This window comes from Dipodomys merriami, unplaced genomic scaffold (assembly GCF_024711535.1).
Source record: "Dipodomys merriami isolate MVZ:Mamm:240054 unplaced genomic scaffold, mDipMer1.0.p SCAF_12, whole genome shotgun sequence".
NCBI lineage: Eukaryota > Metazoa > Chordata > Mammalia > Rodentia > Heteromyidae > Dipodomys > Dipodomys merriami.
Window position 1 is genome coordinate 36,397,437 of NW_027202493.1, and position 18,620 is coordinate 36,416,056.

Consider the following 18,620-nt stretch of genomic DNA (forward strand, 5'->3'; position numbering starts at 1 on the left):
GACTAATTTGAAGCCCAGTACTCCTACTTTATCTTCTTCTGTGTGTAGCCGGGAGTATAATGTGCATCCCCTTACCTAGCTCTTATCTGAAAGAATCTCAACAACTTAAACCTTACCACTTGGGGCCACTATAAATATTCTTGGTGCGTATTCTCAGGTAAAACTAAGATTAAAGAATATCAATTTTAGGCTGGTTTAGAACCATAAAGAATTTAGAATACTTCTACAGGCCTATGAAAAGGATGACCGCAGTTACCCTTTGCTATGGTTCTAACATAGCTTGTGAGTTTCATCCTCTTAGTTGTAAGTTAATAGTATTGAGAAGATGGAAACTGAACCCACCATAATGTTGAGAAGTGGGGCTCAAGTGAAGTGATTAATAATCTAATCATTAGATTTAGAATTTATGAGATTACACACACACATGCTATGTGACATGGTCCCACAGCTTCTACTTTTCTAGATATTAATAATTAGTTTTCTGGTAGAGCCATCACCTTTTTTTTCGCCAATCATGGGGTTTGAACGCAAAGCCTGGGCACTGTCCCTGAGCCTCTCTGTGCTCAAGGCTAGTGCTCTACCACTTGAGCCACAATGCCACTTAAAGCTTTTTCTGAATAGTTTATTGGAAATAAGAGTCTCATAACTTTTCCTACCAGGGCTGAAAACCCTGATCCTCACATCTCAGCCTCCTGAGTAGCTAGGTTTACAGGCATAAGCCACTGGTACCTGGTTCATTTCACCAATTTTAAAGGCAAAACATAAACAATGAAATATATTCAGCATTTTAAATTTCTACTAGAAAATAAAGCACAAACTGTATTATTTAAAAAAAAGCAACAACTAGGTAGAGAGGGAACATTAGGAAACATTGAGAACTGACTAAAAATAAATGACTTCATCTGTGGAGTTACTTATGACTTCTTCATTTTTTAGGACTTCAAATAGAGGATAGTATTTAAACGATGGGATCAGGAAAGAAATAAGGTTCAAATTACCATAATCAAGCCATTTCAAACCTGAGACTATTTGCTTGGAAATTAAATATGGAACAGAGAGCAAGACAAACCCAATCAAGACATTTTCTATAAGAAAAGAAAATGCTCCCTGACATCAATTACTATCCATTTTTCTCAAACAAACTAAGGGTGAAAATGACACCAAGAAACATGTTACTGTCCCATGTTCCCTGCAATCCATATCTCCTCATTTGGTATGATTCATTACAGCACTCTCCCATCCTAGTGATTTCACAGTGCTATTTATTTTAAATTCATTTAAACCAAGGCATGAAAAGCTTTTCTTCCCACGATGTTTGTTAATTAAACCTCTTCTGAAACTGAATCATAACACTCTAACACAAAAATCACCCAAGTATGCACAAATAATTGGCATCAAGCTTGAAAATTTGTATTCACAAGTGAATATAAAATAATTTGCAATATGACCAAATCTCAATGGAGACTCCTCAGCATCAATTAAAAACATACTCAGATTCTTCTTCCAAATATTATTTACTTCATTTCTTACTAAATAGTTAATATTGTTATATATAGTTAACTATATAATCTATATTATATATACATATACATATTATCTATCTATCTATCTATCTATCTATCTATCTATCTATCTATCTATCTATCTATCTATCTATCTATCTATCTATCTATCTATCTAAGTTGAAACAGCTTTCTACAGGAAGAATGTAGTAAGGAAAAGTAACTGGTTCCCAAACTGGTCTCAAGTGGTGATCTTAAATGTGGCATTTAAAAAAGTGTTTTTGTTTTTTTTATAATTTGATTCCTATGTTTCTGATTCTTTCTAAAAAGAATTCAGTTTCATCCTTCTGTTTTTACCAGCAACCAAAGTGTTATGTTTCCAAAGGTCTGGAAGCTTGGAGTTGCAAGCAGCAAGTCAAAGGAAAACATGTTTTGGTTCATCACTCCACTAAGCATCTATTTACAACTCACAGCAATCAGCTTCTAAAGCTGAAACAAGCTTAGAGTTTCACTTGATTTTCTCATATTATATAAATTATGTTCTAGTCAGAAAGATGTGCCCTTCGTTACTGTGGAGGGGAGAATTAAGACAGAATAAGCCAAAGAAGCTAAAGGAGTCATAACTGTCACATGAAAGAGCATGCACATAGCACTATCTTCCACACTGAAATGATATGGTAGTCCTAGCTTGTAAAAGGACTCATGAATTGTTGGCACTGAACCTTCCTCAGCCCACTGACAGTGCATTAGCAGATGAACTAGGGCTTGAAGTGCTCTCTTGGCAAGCTGCAGCTTCTGAGAGAGGCACAAGAAATTTTCCATGATAAATCTGACAAGTGAATCCGATTACCATCAACATCCCTTGCAAAAAATGACAAGATTCCTTAATTCAGTAGTTGAGGAAACTTAAGTCTTAGGAAAAAAACTTTTTTTAAAAAAAGCAGAAATATTTCTCAACATTCATTCTTGCACATTTCTTCTATTTTTCTAATTACAACCACAATTAGGATGATAGGGAGCTACTTGCTTCTTCTGGGACCAGTCTTCAACGCTCTGAGAAAGGCCTTGCTTGTGTAATTGAGACCATGCTGTCTTGTCTGGGACTCTCATCTCAGTTCTGTGTGAGGACCAGGTCAGGGTTTAATTCATGTTTCCCTCTGTGACTTCCACATGCATGGGGTGGGAATAATAATTATTGAAAGGATGGAGGGGGTGAAGGGAATGAGAAGAGGAAAGAGGAAGAAGAGGAAAAAGGAAGGCAAGGAAATTGAGAGAGGAAGAAAGAAGAGGAAAAAAAGGGAGGCAGAAATGAAGGGAAGGAGGGAAAAGGAGCAGGAAGAAAGCACTGCCAGTGACCTACACAGAAGAAGGACAAGGAAAGAGCTGAGTTCTTGACCCATCTCACACTTGATTAGCTGGGAAGAAGCAACAAACCACTGCATCAGTTGTGACTTCATTTTGTTTCTAAACTGACTGTGGTACAGGTTCTCCTCTAGTTTTGCTTATTTTTTCCCAGCCCCAGCTAGTAATTCCTCTGTTCTTTTCTGCAAAGCCACAATACCCACACACTGACAGATTCCTAAGCAAAATTTTACACCCTGGTCAGCATGAGCAAACACACACAGAACCTGTACTACCCTCCCTGGGCCCAGCTTCCTACAGTGCTTCCTCCTTCCCCAGGTCTGGCCTTTCAAAAAACCCCCCAAAAGGCTCCAATTATCCTATTGGACTGATGCTGCCTGTGCTGTCTGGTCCTTTTCCTTTCTTAGAAACCTTTACTTTCTCATCTGCCATAGTAACTCTTGGTGAATTCTTTGATTCCCCACACATGGGCCAAAGCCTTCAGACCGAAAACTGCTCAGAGGCAAAAGTCCCTCTATCCTGACCCCAGTAAAGAACCAGTTTCTGTCGTCTAGGCATTCAAACTATAATCATGTTTTTCAGCAGAATCTTTCAGAATACCACAGCCTAAAGGCTTTATACCCCCAGAAACTAGGTGTGTGCTACCAGTAATATCTTTCTATGAATATATGGTTTTTAAAAATTATATTGTGTCCTAAATATCTCTTCCACAATGGTCATGCATCTCAGCTGGACTGGGCCTTTCATCTAAATGATGACAAATGAAAACTACGATCATTCTCTGCAGGGAGCACTAGGCTTCAAAGCCTCTTTCACATTTTGTTTGTCTTTTAAGCATTTAACATGTTTTGGAGAAGGATGAAAGAGGGTCCAAATATGCTTTTCAAAGCACGAAATGTCATAAAGCCAGCAGTTTCACAGAAGGGAATGAAAATGTCCTGAGCTCACAGGAAAGCAAAAAAAGAGCTGCAGGGGACCCTGCCTAGATCAGCTGGGCCTAGGAGCTATGGCCCTTGGCATAGCCGACTGGCTGCCATTATGATCATCTGGGAGTTCTGGACACTTCACTGGGCGGCTTCTGCCTACACTTGGCTCACTACTGATTATACCTACACTTGAAGCACTGTAGTTTCCAGCTGGACTTTTAAAACTTTATAGGCAATTTCTTCTCCAGTGACCCAAAGAATGAGGAGATGATTTAGTTTGCTATCACATTACACTGGTGCTCTTGTCATCTAGGAAAGAAAGCTCCCAGGATACTTGTGATAGCGAAACTAAATCTTTCCAGAATGAACTGATTTTTCTCTTCTAAAGATACAAGTAAGGCAAGTATCAAGAACCTGACCTGATGAGTAAAATAATCAATAGTCAAGTTCAAAGTAATTCATTGCCATCAATAACAAGCTACCTACACCTACCACTCATAACCATTCCATCAATCACCTGGTAATTTCTTTGGCATAGTACAGATTTGTCAGGACCAGTCCTTTAGCAGGAATGCCATCATAAGTCTCTCAAAAATACTTCCAAGAAAGGGGTAGAGGCTTGCAGGGACAGACACATTCTATGACAGAAACTGGGACTGATGAATAACAGTAAAAGCTTACCAAAGCATCCAGATATATTCCATTAGTAAGTCCTCTATAGAGCTAATAGATAGGAAGTTAACATTCAAACATCATCAGAAACACTATCAGGACCAAGAACTCAGTAATTATCATCAGCTCTTAATACTTTGTTACTTTAGAGCATAGCTGGACCATGAATGTAATATTAGACTCCTCTCTAATGTACACTGTGGTTCAAGAGTCAGAATTTTACTGCCAACAAACAGGACATGCATTTCTTAGTATGAGCTGAGTGGGCTCCAGGGCTAATTTCTATTATGCCACAAGTAAACAGGGTTGCATTCTTAGTTCTAAGACAAACTAAGCCACTCTACCTACTTTAAATGCTCTATTGTAGCATGATTGGTACCTGGAGTCTTAGCCTTGAGTGTGCAAATAGCCTTGAGTTGTCAGCCCCTGTGGTGGCGGTGTATCTCACAGACTTTATCTTAGAGTTTCAGAAACCGTAGCTGAGCTGGGCACCAGTGGTTTATGCCTATAATTCTAACTGCGAAGGAGGTTGAGATCTGAGGATTGTGGTTTGAAGCTATCCCGGGCAAAGAGTCTCCAGTGAACCACTAGAAAACTGGAAATGGCACTGTGGTTAAGTGGCAGAGTAGCCGGTCGCTGGTAATCCTAGCTACCGAGGAGGCTGAGATCTGAGGATCACGGTTCAAAGCCAGCCCGGGCAGAAAAGTCCGTGAGACTCATCTCCAATTAACCACCAGAAAACTTGAAGTGGAGCTGTGGCTCAAGTAGTCGAGTGCTTGCCTTGAGCTAAAACGCGCAGGGATAGCACCCAAGCCCAGAGTTCAAGCCCCATGATCGAACAACAACAACAAAAAAGTGGTAGAATACTTGCCTTGAGCAGAAAAGCTCAGGGACAGTGTCCAGGCCCTAAGTTCAAGTCCCATGCCCGACCAAAAAAAAATTCAAAAACCAGAAACCGTAATTGGTTATTCACCAAAATTTATCCAACTTACATTGTTTTCCTATACATTTTTTCAAGCATCCCTGAGCTATAGCCCAGCCCTTTACACTTGGTTTAATAAGTCATGTTACCTGGTGTTTTTCATGAGATGATGTTTAAGAATTCACTAGCCACTCATATTGGTATCCTCATCTCCAGTGTCAGCCCAAACTCTGTAGGGAGTAGACACTATGTTTGTTTCTTGCATAGCACTCCAGGTCGTTAATAATGTAATTAGTTCTGCCTTTACTAACTATCCTGTTACTCTGTGTATTTACTTTTCACTTAGGCAACTTTGAGGGGGCCACAGCGGGAAATGAAATAAGTGGTGGCGCAGAAGAGTGTGTAAAACCTAGAGAAGGGCTTTGGATGTCAAAACATATCCAAGGAAAAGACAAGATGGACTTATTTCACTTTAGAGATAAATCAGTAACGGGAAGGAAAGAGAGTCAGTAGAAATGAGACAGGCATTTGGGATCTGCTATTTGTAAAAGTTACAGGAAGCGGTTATCAGAAAAGATGAGGCGACAGGAAGATCAACGTGGAAACTTCAAGCTCAGTTGTCTATTCACCTGGTGCCTCTGCAGTCTGGATGCCAGCTCACCACCCACCAAAACTGCTTTATCAATAATTTTCTGGTTGCTGAATTAATGTGGCACTTTCTAATTGCTATTTTCCCTTTTTACAAAATGAAACCTTCCAACATTTCAGGTTCCTTTGCAGTGTCTTCTTAGGGCTCACATTTAATGTCTATACCACTGGTTCCATCCTTGATCTTCTTACTCTACAAGATCTGAATGAATTTATTCCAATGGCTTGAATTAACAAATATTTGTTGATGATATTCCAGATCTGTATTTTGAGAGTCTTTCCTTGGCTCCAGATCTGAAAATGGATAATTGACCATTGAACATACCTATTTATTATCCCAAAGACACTTAGAATTCAACCTCAAACTGGTGTCTCTAATTATACTGCTTCTCTACCCCTTTACCTTACTCTGGTTCCAGTAAATCTGGTCTGTGTATGGCTACTTGAGTTTGATAATAATCCAGACTCCATTACACAAACAGATGGATCTTTCTAAACTATAAATATGATATCTCCCTATTTGGAACACTCTTGATAAGTATGACATGGTTCTAAGATGCTTTCAACTCTTTAATACGGTTTCCTAGGCTCTTCACATCCAGTTTATGTCACCTTTTACACTCCACGAAGCCATAGCTGTGGTCTCACACATCTAGATATCCACACAGATTTGTTCTTGCTAGAATCACACTATATGACTAACTTCTACTTGTCTTCTAAATGTATTATTAGATGACACTTGCTCCATAATTATTTCCATGATCTTCCTGGTTCTCTCTAATGTTCAATTAAATGTTCCTCTTCCCGTCTTTGTTTACATAGCATGTTTCCTTTTATAGTGGTTTAGTAAATTACATTGAATTGTTCTTTCTTTTTAATCGTTCTACATAGAATATGCTTTAGGCTTACAATCATGACTCTAATGTATAATATTCTAAGCACCTGGCAGAAGTCCTAACCTATTAGATGTATTCATTATTGATTTAGTTCCTAACATTAATGTTAGTTTCTTGGCCAAAGTTCAACTCATAATGGATACTTTTAGGTGTTAATCTGAGAATTCTCCAGTAGTGTGTGTGTGTGTGGGGGGGGGGGGGATGGTGACTTATCAGGATATTTCATAGTTCCGGAAGACAATAGGAAGAATATCTGAAAATAGATCTGTGTTAGAAAATCTCAAAGTTTACTTGCTCTTACTAGGAGGCAGCTAGAAACAGTTCTACATTTTAAAGAGTAAAGAGAATAGTGAAAGACTTCTTTGTTACTTTTGTAGAACTAAGAATTGAATCCAGAGCCTTGTGTATGCTAGCTAAGCTCTCTAAGACTTAAACCATACCCCTCCACCCTACGGGTTTTTTTTTAATGGTTTTAAAAAATTTATTGTCAAGGTGATATACAGAGGGGTTATAGTTACATAAGTAAGGTAGTAAGTACATTTCTTGTTCAACTTGTTACCCTCTTCCAACCATGTTCTTTCTGGTCAGCAGAACATGGCTTCCTTTTTGTTCACTCCTATCTGACAGGAACCTGCATTGTTCTCATAACTCAATGCTGCCTTCATGGTCCACTGGGGCCAATTCTCAGAAAAACCTCACCCCTGTCCTTCCTAAAAGTGCACATTATCTCTGGTAAGTCAGTCTACAGTAGCTGCCTGATTTTACAACTAATATCTTCCTGATTTTGCTACATTAGACCCTGGGATTTTCCTCTGTGCCCCTTGACTCTCCAACTCTGCCTCGGGGTACTTGGTGGCCCTCTGCAGCGGTGATTAAAGTCTGATCTGATCTGTTGAGGTTTCTGTCTCCTATCTTTATTTTTGTCTGCTTGATTTTTCCTAATATTATATATATTAATTTTTATTGTTATTGTAAAGGTGATGTACAGAGGGTTAGTTATGTAAGTCAGGTAATGTATACATTTCTTTTTGAAGAGTTTCACTTCCTCATTTTCTCCCCGTTTCTTCATCTCGAAACCTGTCCCCTCCCCAACAAGTTGTGTAGTTCATTTTTACCATAGCCCACACTACCAACTACTTATTTTACAGCCAGGTTGGCATTCCTTTTGGTTGAAATAAATAGTGCTCTGATAGATAACGCATGGCCAAATTTTGCATTCTCCTTAAAAAATGTATAATTTTCTTTGTACCAGTTTTTTTCTGTTTATAAAAGGAATTTCACAACATTCTTTGAAAGAAGACTTAACATCATATGCCAGCAGCACCTTACATCTGGAAAGGCAATCATTTTGGAACCTTAATCCAACCTGGTATGGAATCTCTAATGTTTAGAAAGTTGTTCCCTTGACTAGATGGCTCAAACTCATACCAACACAGTTCTGAGGAAGAGGCCAGGAGCTAGCAAAATCTCGTAGCTTAAAAATATCATTATTTTCCTGTTCCTAGGCCCACCCTGAGATGGAGTGGGTGGAAATCCAGTGGCTAGGTATTCAAAAAAATGGTTTTGCCAAAGACAGCTGTGCTCCGAACAGAGATTTTAGAGGAAACAAAAAAAGTGAGCTAAGAGATGGGATTTACATGGGAAAGAGTTGCTATACATGAAATGTAACTTCAAAGGGAGGTTTCCTACAGGGACAAAGTTAGCTGAACCCAGCATGCACACACACACTGATCTGGTGGAGTCCATAGACACGGACTTATAAATTAGCAGCTGTGCTAACTCTGGGAAAATAAAGACAATACAAAATATATATGGCCTCCTAAGAACACATATAATCTCTGAATATTAGCAACTATCTCCATAGATCTGGTAGACTTCTAAGGAAGACTCGTTTTACAAAAGAATAATTCTTTAATTTTATTTCACGTGGTATTATTATGATTTTAAATTTTAAAGTAACAATAAGTCAAATATACTTTTTCCAATAGTTATGTCCCCGGTCCACAGCAGCTTACCATCTCAGTGGCACTGGCGTGTATGGCTGCACATAGGGCTGCATCTGATCTAGTATCACAGGTATTGTATGATTGGATTCAGTACTGGAGATATTGCATAGAAAATAAGGCCTTTTCTCCAGAGACACGTGTGGAAAGGCAGCTAAAGCATTGTGTAAGCTGTATAGCGACATGTGCTCATGTACTGCAAACAAAAAAACTCCAAATGGATAAGATTCCTTTTTCTCAGAATATCCAATTGCCAATAATTAACATGCTAAGGAGTGGTTGTGGGGGGACAGTGTCACCAAATGCTATGAAGAATGAAAGTTGCAACTATCTAGAAGGAGCTAAGAACTCCTCAACATGTTTCAAGAACTCTAAGTAGTTTCTACCATGTGACTCATACTCCTAGGAGTCTGTCTTAAGGAAATAAGCTGACATTGTCTCACACACACATACACACACGCGCGCGCGCACACACACACACACACACACACACAATTGTGACTGTAAAAGCATGAAAATATGTCTGAAAATTTGAATAAAGTTAAATTATGATAAATACATTTAATGGAAAATATTGCATTTAAAAACGAACTTTGTCCCTATAGAGGAGATATATAACCATCATCATTTCAGTCACCAGATACCAAGAAAAAAAAAAGTTCTGAAAAAGTTTAATGGGCAAGTGCTTAATGACAAACATGCAGAATGAGAAGGATGAGATGCCAAGACTAAGTTATCAGGAGTCCAAATAAATTAAAAATCATTTCCTGGGAGTGATGTTATCATAATTGCAGAATAGGGGTTCCAGCTCTCATTCCCCTAGGGAAATACTGATTTAATAATGACATATAAACAACAACAACAAAAACCTATCAAGAGAATGCCAGAATACAATTCAGAAGCTGCAGTGACACAGGGGAGCCCACATCTGAGAAATTCACATTGAGATGTGGAGGAAAAGCAAATTTACGTTCCCCACAACAGTTCCTCCCCTTCATCTGGCACTGCTTAGAATACCATGGCCCACGACCTCTCTTAGGAGAAAGAGAGAGTGAAACATGCCTTCAGTGTTCAGGCTTTTCAGAGGCTGCCCAAGAAAGGAACTTATCTTGGCTTCTTATAAACTGCATACTTGGGATGCCTAGGGACTGCTCAGAACAAAGGAAATTGGTGGGCTTTGGTGCAGCTGAGAGAAAGACATTCAATCTGAGGTTTTGCCCACAGAAGGAAGGGAAAGAGAGGAGTCGAGGTGGCCAGTAGTCTAGGTTTTCAAGGGCTACATGAGACACTAATTGTTTCCTTGTCCCACTTTATTCAGAACACTAACATAACCGGCACAATTTGATGTCTGGGGGCTGCTGAGAACAATGCAGAATGACAGGTATCTTGGTGGATGGTACAGCTCTAGTGAGGAAGAATACAAGTCAGTATTTCTCCCTATGAGAAAGAGAGACTCAGAGTCTCAGAAGACTGAGGCACTGGTGTCTGGTCTGATTCATCTGTTTCAGGGCATTTATAGGGAGTTGGCATACACTGTGCCTGGTGGTTGCTTACAATAAGGGAAAGAGAATGGCTTGCTGCTGTAGAGACAGACAACCTGCAGTGCTGTAGACAGAGGGTACACAGATTAGGAGCTTACATAAAAGAAGCTAGCAAGCCTCTATAATTGAGAAACTGATACACAGACCTAGAGAAGTAACATTTCTCCTAGGATCCAGGTTTCTATAGCCAGACTAAGTGGTGAGAGTTTTTCCCTGTACCAAGTCACTCCTTAAACAGGGAGAGATGGCTATTTCTTCAAATGCGCATATAGCAAAGCAAAACAAAATAAGACAAAAAGAGGAAAACAAGCTCCAAGGAAACAAAACAAATCTGCAAAAATTAACTCTCAGGAAATTAAAGTATATGTATTATCTAACATAAAACTAAAATAACTACCATAAAGATGTTCAGAAAGCTCAAGAAATTAATGAATAAATATAAGGATGAAAAAGGAAAAAAAATTCAGATTGAAAAATATAGCAATGAAACTGGAATATTTAGCTGAAGAGTTAACAGTAGATTTGAAAAGTAGGTGACAGAATTAGCAAACTTGAAAATATGTCAATTGAATTTTTTAATTTTTATTTTAGTTTATTGTTATTGTAAAGATGATGTACAGATGGGTTACAGTTCTATAAGTCAAGAAAAACAAAATATACTCATTAATTGAGAACAAGACTGACATCAGGAAAACAACTGCATTTTTAATAGCCCCAAGAAAAGAAAAGAAAAGAAAAAAAACTAGAAATTAACTTAACCAAAGAAGTGAAGGATCTCTATTATGAAAGCTTTACAAATCTGAAAACACAAATTGAAGCAGATTTAAGGAAATGGAAAAACCTTTCATGTTCTTGGATGGAAGATTAACATCACGAAAACGGCAATTCTGCTCAAAGCAATTTACAAATTCAATGTAATACCCATCAAAATTCCAACAACATTCTTCAATGATACAGAGAAAGCAATAAAAAAAATTCATATGGAAAAATAAAAGACCCTGAATAGCATAAACAATCCTTAGCAGAATGAACAGTACTAAAGGAATATCAATACTAAACTTTAAACTCTATTACAAAGCCACAGTAATAAAAACAGCTTGGTACTGTCACAAGAATGGGCCTGAGGATCTATGGAACAGAATAAAAGACCCAGACATATACCAACAGATCCGTAGCCATCTACTATTTGATAAGGGAGCCAAAAACACAGGGTGGAAGAAAGACAGCCTCTTCAACAAATGGTGCTGACAGAATTGACTATACACATGCAGAAAACTGAAACTACATCCTTATATATCACCCTGTACCATATTCAATTCTACATGGATCAAAGACCTCAATGTTAGGCCAGGTGCCATGAAAGCATTACAGGAAGGAGTAGAGGAAACAACAGAACTTCTAGGCATGGGTCGAAATTTCCTAAGATCCAGATTCACAACAAATCAAACTGCATAAATGGTATTACAACAAACTAAAGAGTTTCTACATGGTAAAGGACATAGCTCACAAGATAATTAGAAAGCCCACAGAATGGGAAAATATTTTTACTAGGTATGCATCAGACAAGGGCCCCATATCTAAAGTATACTTAGAGCTCAAGAAATTAAACACCCAAAAATAACCCCCCAAAGAAACAATCCAATTAATAAATGGGCTATAGACGTAAAGAGAGACTTCTCAGAAGAATAGACACGTGAAGAAATGTTCAACATCTCTGGCCATTAAAAAATGCAAATCAAAACAACATTGAGCAGGACTAGTGGCTCACACCTATAACTACTACTCATACTACCTATAACCTAACTACTCAGGAGGCGGAGATCTGAAGATTGCAGTTCGAAGCCAGCTGGGGCAGAAAAGTCCCAGTGAGACTCTTATTTAACCACTCAAAACCTCCAATTAACCAGTCAAAAACTGGAAGTGAAACTGTGGCTCAAAGTGGTAGAGCACTAGTGTTGAGTATAAGAGATCAGAACAGTACCCATGCTCTGAGTTCAAGCCCTCCATTCTCCAAAAAATTAAAAAATTAAAAAACAAATAAACATTGAGATTTCACCTCACTCCAGTCAAGAAAACAATAACAGCTGCTGGCAAGGATGTGACCAAAAGGGAACACTACTACACTGCTGGTAGGAATGTAAACTTGTTCAACTACTCTGGAAAGCAGTATGGAGTTTCTTCAAAAGACTAAACATACAGTGTCTCTATGACAGCAAATCGATTCTTGGGGGTTTATCCTATAGACCACAAACAAGTTTATACTAAAGCTACCAGCACAACCATGTTTACTGCAGCTAAGATATGGAATCACTCCATATACCCCTCAGTGGAAGAATGGATCAAGAAAATGTGGTATATATACATAATGGAATTTTAAAAAATAATTTATTGGGATTAAGTAATTATGTAAATTTCACAAATTTCAGTGTTGTGAGATAGTGATACTTAATAGTTAAAGTCACAAACACATTTTAACCTTCACGAGGCAAATTGTCATTATCACGGTCTATAAAGTTTGTGAATTAGCCGGGCACTGATGGTTCACACCTCTAATCCTAGCTACTCAGGAGGCTGGGATCTGAGGATCATAGTTCAAAGCCAGCCAGGGCAGCAAAATCCAACACTTAGCTTTAATAAGTTTCTTAAGATTTAGAAACAAATTTAGAAAATAAAATGATTAAGAGGACATTCCACAAAATGGCAACTATAAAGAAAAGAGGGATTGTCATATTTATACCAGAAAAACTGACTCCACATCAAAATTGTCAAAGGAGACAAAAAACAATTATGAAAATCTTTTTTTTTTGGGGGGGGGGAGTTGGTCGTGGGGCCTGAACTCTGGGCCTGGGCGCTGTCCCTTAGCTCTTCAGGTCAAGGCTAGTGGTCTACCACTTGAGCCATGGCGCCACTTCCGGCTTTTTTCTTTTTGCTTATGTGGTGCTGAGGAATCGAACCCAGGGCCTCATGCCTGCAAGGCAAGCGCTCTACCACTGAGCCACCTTCCCAGCCCCAATTATGAAAATCTTATATCTAGAAATTTTATACCTACAAAATAAAGAATCCCAAAGTTAGCAGAAAAAAGAAGAATACAGAAGAAGTAACAGAAGAAACAGCATAAGAAATAATTGGGATTAGAGTAGAAACAAATGAAGAATAAAAAACAAATAGAAAAAAATCAGGAAAACTAAAAATTTGTTTTTCACCTGCAAAATTGACAAAACTTCAGCTAGACTAAAAAAAAAGTTAAGAACACTTAAAATCAGATAAAAAATACTAAAATTAATGCCATAAAATTAAAAGGATTATAAAAAACTACCAGAACAATTATACAGCATACTTTGGGCAATCTAGAAGATATGGATTACTAGAAATATATAACCTGCTAAGGCTAAATCATAGAGAAACAGAAAATCTGAACAGGTCCATACTGAATAAGAAGCCTAAATCAGTACGGAAAATCTTGCAACAAAGATAAACTGAGAGTCATTGCTTTACTAGTGAAATAATTCTATCAGTTAATCAAAGCCAACACTTCTCAAATACTTCCAAAAAACTGAAGAGAAGGAAACACTTCCAAAATTTTTTTATGAGGCCAACATGATCCTGATACCAATTCTGGAAAAAACAAAACACTGAAATAAAATTACCAAATTATCATATAATACCCTTGATGTACACAGATCTTAAAATACTAACCAAAATGCTAGTACATTGACTTTAATAGTATAGTAGAAGGATCATGTACCCAAAGCAACAAAGCCTTATTATTAAGGATAGAAGAAGAGATCAACATATGAAAACTAAACAAGGTGACATACTACCTAGAAGGATAAAAATTTATATAACTACCCTAAGCAATGCAGAAACAAACTTATTCTTTCATGTAATACCTTAAAAAAATACTTAGAATGTGACACATTCTTAGACATAGCCATAAATGTAGAAAATCTGAATATTCAAAAAATACCTGTTAGAAATAATGAAATCATCAAAATTTTATGATATAAATCAATGTATACTACATCTGTTAAATATTCATACACTAAGAATAAAAATAAGGAAATTGATAATTCATTTATATTATCAAAAGATATATCAAATCCACAGAAATAAATTTGATGAAGAGAAAATGTTTACACTGAAAACAAAACATTGCTCAAAGAAATTACTCACAAATAAATAGATGAGACATGGTCACATCTTTAAATACAAGATTTAATATTATTAAAATGTAGATTTAATGCAGTGTCTAATAATGGCATTTTTCCAGAAGAAAAGCCAATCCCAGATTTCATAAAAAAAGTAGTCATGAAAATCAAAACAATCTTTAAGCAATAATTATTTCTGGAGCACTCACATGATTGATTTTAAACATAATAAAAAGCTACAGTATCAAAATAGCATGGTACTAGAATAAAAGCAGAAAAAAATCAACAGTTTTCTCAAATGGCAAACCTAGCAAAAAGGAAAAAATATTTGTAATATCTCTGATAAATTGTTAAAATTCTTACTTCTGTAGCAAATTTAAAAAAAGTGCAAAAAACAAAACCACACCTGTTTGCAAAAGCATCCACTTGAACAAACATTATTCTAAAGAGAACATATAAATGATAAGGATTAGCTGGGCACTGGTGGCTCATGCCTGTAATCCTAGCTACTCAGGAGGCTGAGATCTGAGGATCGTGGTTCAAAGCCAGCCCGGGCAGGAAAGTCCGTGAGACTCTTATCTCCAATAAACCACTAGAAAACTGGAAGTGGTGCTGTGGCTCAAGTGGTAGAGCGCTCACCTTGAGCTGAAGAGCGCAGGGACAGCGCCCAGGCCTAGAGTTCAAGCCCCACGACCAAAAAAAAGATAAGGATTGTTAAAACATTATTCAACATCACTGTTATTAGAAAACTGTAAATGTGATAATATGTTTTATAATAAAACATATTTTATATATATATATATAGTCACACATATATATGTACATATACACACATATACATACACACTTACTGGGACTCATTTTTTGGCCAAAGCTCCTAAAACCCTCAGAATCTGCTGATTGCTAATAACTAAGTGTCTTTTGTAGGCTATTGTGATTAGTGGTAGGTGTCCCTAGATCATTTTAGGATGGAGAATTGGTAGCCATAAAAATCAAGTCAGAATTTACAATCCTATTCTACAACCTCTCTGGAGAAGAGATGAAGGACTAAAAAAAAGGTGAGTTGCTCATCATATACCAATGATTTTTATCCAACATGCTTAAATAATTAAACCTCCATAACCCCCCCCCCCCAAAGGGGTCCAACAACAGTGGCTCAGGCCTATAATCCTAGCTAGTTTCAAAGCCATTCTGGGCAGCCAAAACTGAGAAACTCTTATCTACAATTCACCAGCAAAAAGAAAGCTAAAAATGGAGGTGTGGCTTGAGTGAAAAAGCCAATCCAGAATGCAAGACCCATAGGTTTAAAGCCCAGGATTGGTAGGGGTCAGGGAAGGGAAAAGGCACAGAACACAACAGGGAAAAAAAAAAAACTAAACTAAACTAAAAGGGCTGGGCTGAGAAGAGCTTCTCAGTAGCTGAACAGATGGAGGTTCCTGGAGCGCAATATGCCTGTAGAGGGCATGGATGCTCTGACCCCTCTCCCATATCCTGCCCTGTGTTTCTCTTCCATCTGCCTGTTCATCTGCAGCCTTTATAATGTCTTCATGATTAATGGGTAAATGCAAATAAAATGGCTCCCGAGTTCTGTGACCTACTCTGGTGAATCGTTCTAACCTAAGGAGGGGTCATGGAAACCCCAGATTTGTAGCTGGCTGGTCAGAAGCACAGGGAATAATCTACCAGCTGTGACTGGCATCTAAAGTGGGGGACAGTCTTGTGGGACTAACCCCCAAACTGTGGGATGTGAAGCTATCTCAGTGCAGTGTCCTATTAGAATGGATTAGAGGACAAACTTCTGGTGTCCACTGGCCGGTGTGGGGTCACGGAAGTGTTCTTTATTTGGTATGAGAGTACAGAGTAGAAAAACACTTCTAGCTTTTCTTATTTCTAATATGAATCAGAACCACAGCTAGTTCTTAGTCTCTGTTAGGATGGCTACTAAACAAATAAAAAATAACAAGGGCTGGTGAGGATGTGAGGAAACTGAAGCCCTATGTCCTGCTGTGGTGATACAAAATGGCAGAGTCATTTTGAAAAACAACATGGAGGTTCCTCACTACAATCCAGTGCATTCACCACTCTTTACAGCATTCAGTGCATCATTCACAGCAGCCAAAGATGTGGAGATAATGGTAAGTGTCCATGAATGGAAGAACAAATACAAAATATGAAATATACATTAAAAAAAACACTGAAATGGAGGGAATACTGAAAAGGATAGAGAGCTGAAACATTCTATAAAATTCGACATGATTCCCCTTGCATGAGTCACCTAAAACAGTCCAACTCAGAGAACCAAAGCCTAAGGATAACTTTGAGGAGGAACCGAGGAAGGGGATGAATGGAGAGCTGCTCTGGAGAGGTTCAGCCACACAAGAGCAAAGTTCTCTAGATGTGTTGTACAGCATTGCAATTATAGTACAATTACAAGGACAAATCTCATGTTTTAGCAAATATGCATACGCACACACAAATCTCTGTTTTGCTTCCTCTTACCCCTAATTTGATTCCTGTATCTTGATAGGGGGTACCAGAATTCTGTTGGGCCCTGGGAAGTTTTCAGAAAACAATTCCATCAGCATGCAACTTTCCTTTTTCTACTCATATAGAGCTGTTCAGGAACTACCCTCCAATGAACCAGAAACAATAAACTGAATCCCAAATCGATTTCCAGATTTGGAGACTGAAAGAACAAATCCTGACAGGGAAGAGAGTGGTAGAGTAATTTGGAATACATCCATTTGCACTGCAGGTACAAAGATTTCAGGACTCAATGAAAACACATGTGTCTAATTGTAAGTAGGTTTGAAACTAAGCTAGCAAGAATCAGAATATAAATGAAAGCTGAAACTGTAGTATAAATACCTATGGAAACAGATGCTGACACAAGTCTATACTTGCACCTGCTAGATGAGGTCTAACTTACCAACTTACATTCCATACTTCTTTTTAAACAAGAGAACATGGCCCATCCATTCTTTTGGTTGTGTGTGTATATGTATACTCCACAATAATTTGTTCACCAGAAATATGGACACACATACACACAGGAACACACACAAAAACTTTTAAGTATCAATTAAATAGTCTTATGAATGTTTGGTGCAGCATTTTTTTAAAACCAAGTATTGGGTTACTTTCAATTATTGTTTCATAAAATTATATGTTTTATTTTTATCCATTGTACTTTTACCTTTTGCAAGTAAAGGACAGTTCCCTTCAGAACAGCATAAAAGGTTTTCCATCCTCGCTTTCCTCTTGGAGCTAAAAAAGCAAAAAAATATAAACTTTTACTTGAAAGAAATGAACATTTAAAAACTGAACACTTTAAAAGAAAAATATAAAATATCAGTATAATGATTGTATCTCAATATTTTAATTTATTAGCTATCAGATGACAATGAGAAGTAAAATTTTCTTGAACCTTATGGTATATGAGGCAATATTATAAAACATTTTCCATGAGTTTTCTTAATCTTTATAATAATTCTGCCAAATAGATGTGAGGACTCTCCTCTTTTTACTAAACAGAAGCAAAAAGAAATAGCCTCCTCATGATCATACAATTGGGGAGGGCCATCCAGAAAACGAATCCAGTAGCAAGGCTTTACCCTTTCCCTTCCAGATGATTTACTAACTGGGAAGGCAAAAGGGCTGACATATTACTTCAAGAGAAGGGCTAGATTGTGAAAGGACTGCTCAGCTTTTTCTCCCACGTCCTCCTGAGTGGATCACAGCTTTGATTGATATTCCTACAGATCTGACACAGATACTATCATGACTTCTTCTCCTAAAGGACTCTTTCCCTAAAATGTGAATGACTTGGGAGTGAGCATCGTTCATTTTCACAATTCACAGGGCCTACCCCAGTGCAAAGCAGATGTTAACTGCTGTAAAGAAGATTGCCCAAGTTAATTAATGGTTTCAGAAGTCTCTTATATTCTTTTTGTTTTGCTAGAATATAAAGAATTTCTCCATTTGCTTAATAAATGCCTAC

At 37.7% G+C, this 18,620-nt stretch overlaps 1 protein-coding gene across 6 annotated transcripts in view; it reads right to left on the minus strand.

The window, feature by feature from the left end:
• The window catches only part of Psd3 (pleckstrin and Sec7 domain containing 3), a 338,007-nt gene that overhangs the window by 25,135 nt on the left and 294,252 nt on the right, over positions 1-18,620 (minus strand). For all 6 annotated transcript variants that reach the window (XM_070016552.1, XM_070016554.1, XM_070016556.1 and 3 more), the window contains one exon: positions 17,817-17,887. In XM_070016552.1, the coding sequence (XP_069872653.1) occupies positions 17,817-17,887 (71 nt within the window). The remainder of the gene's footprint in view (positions 1-17,816; positions 17,888-18,620) is intronic.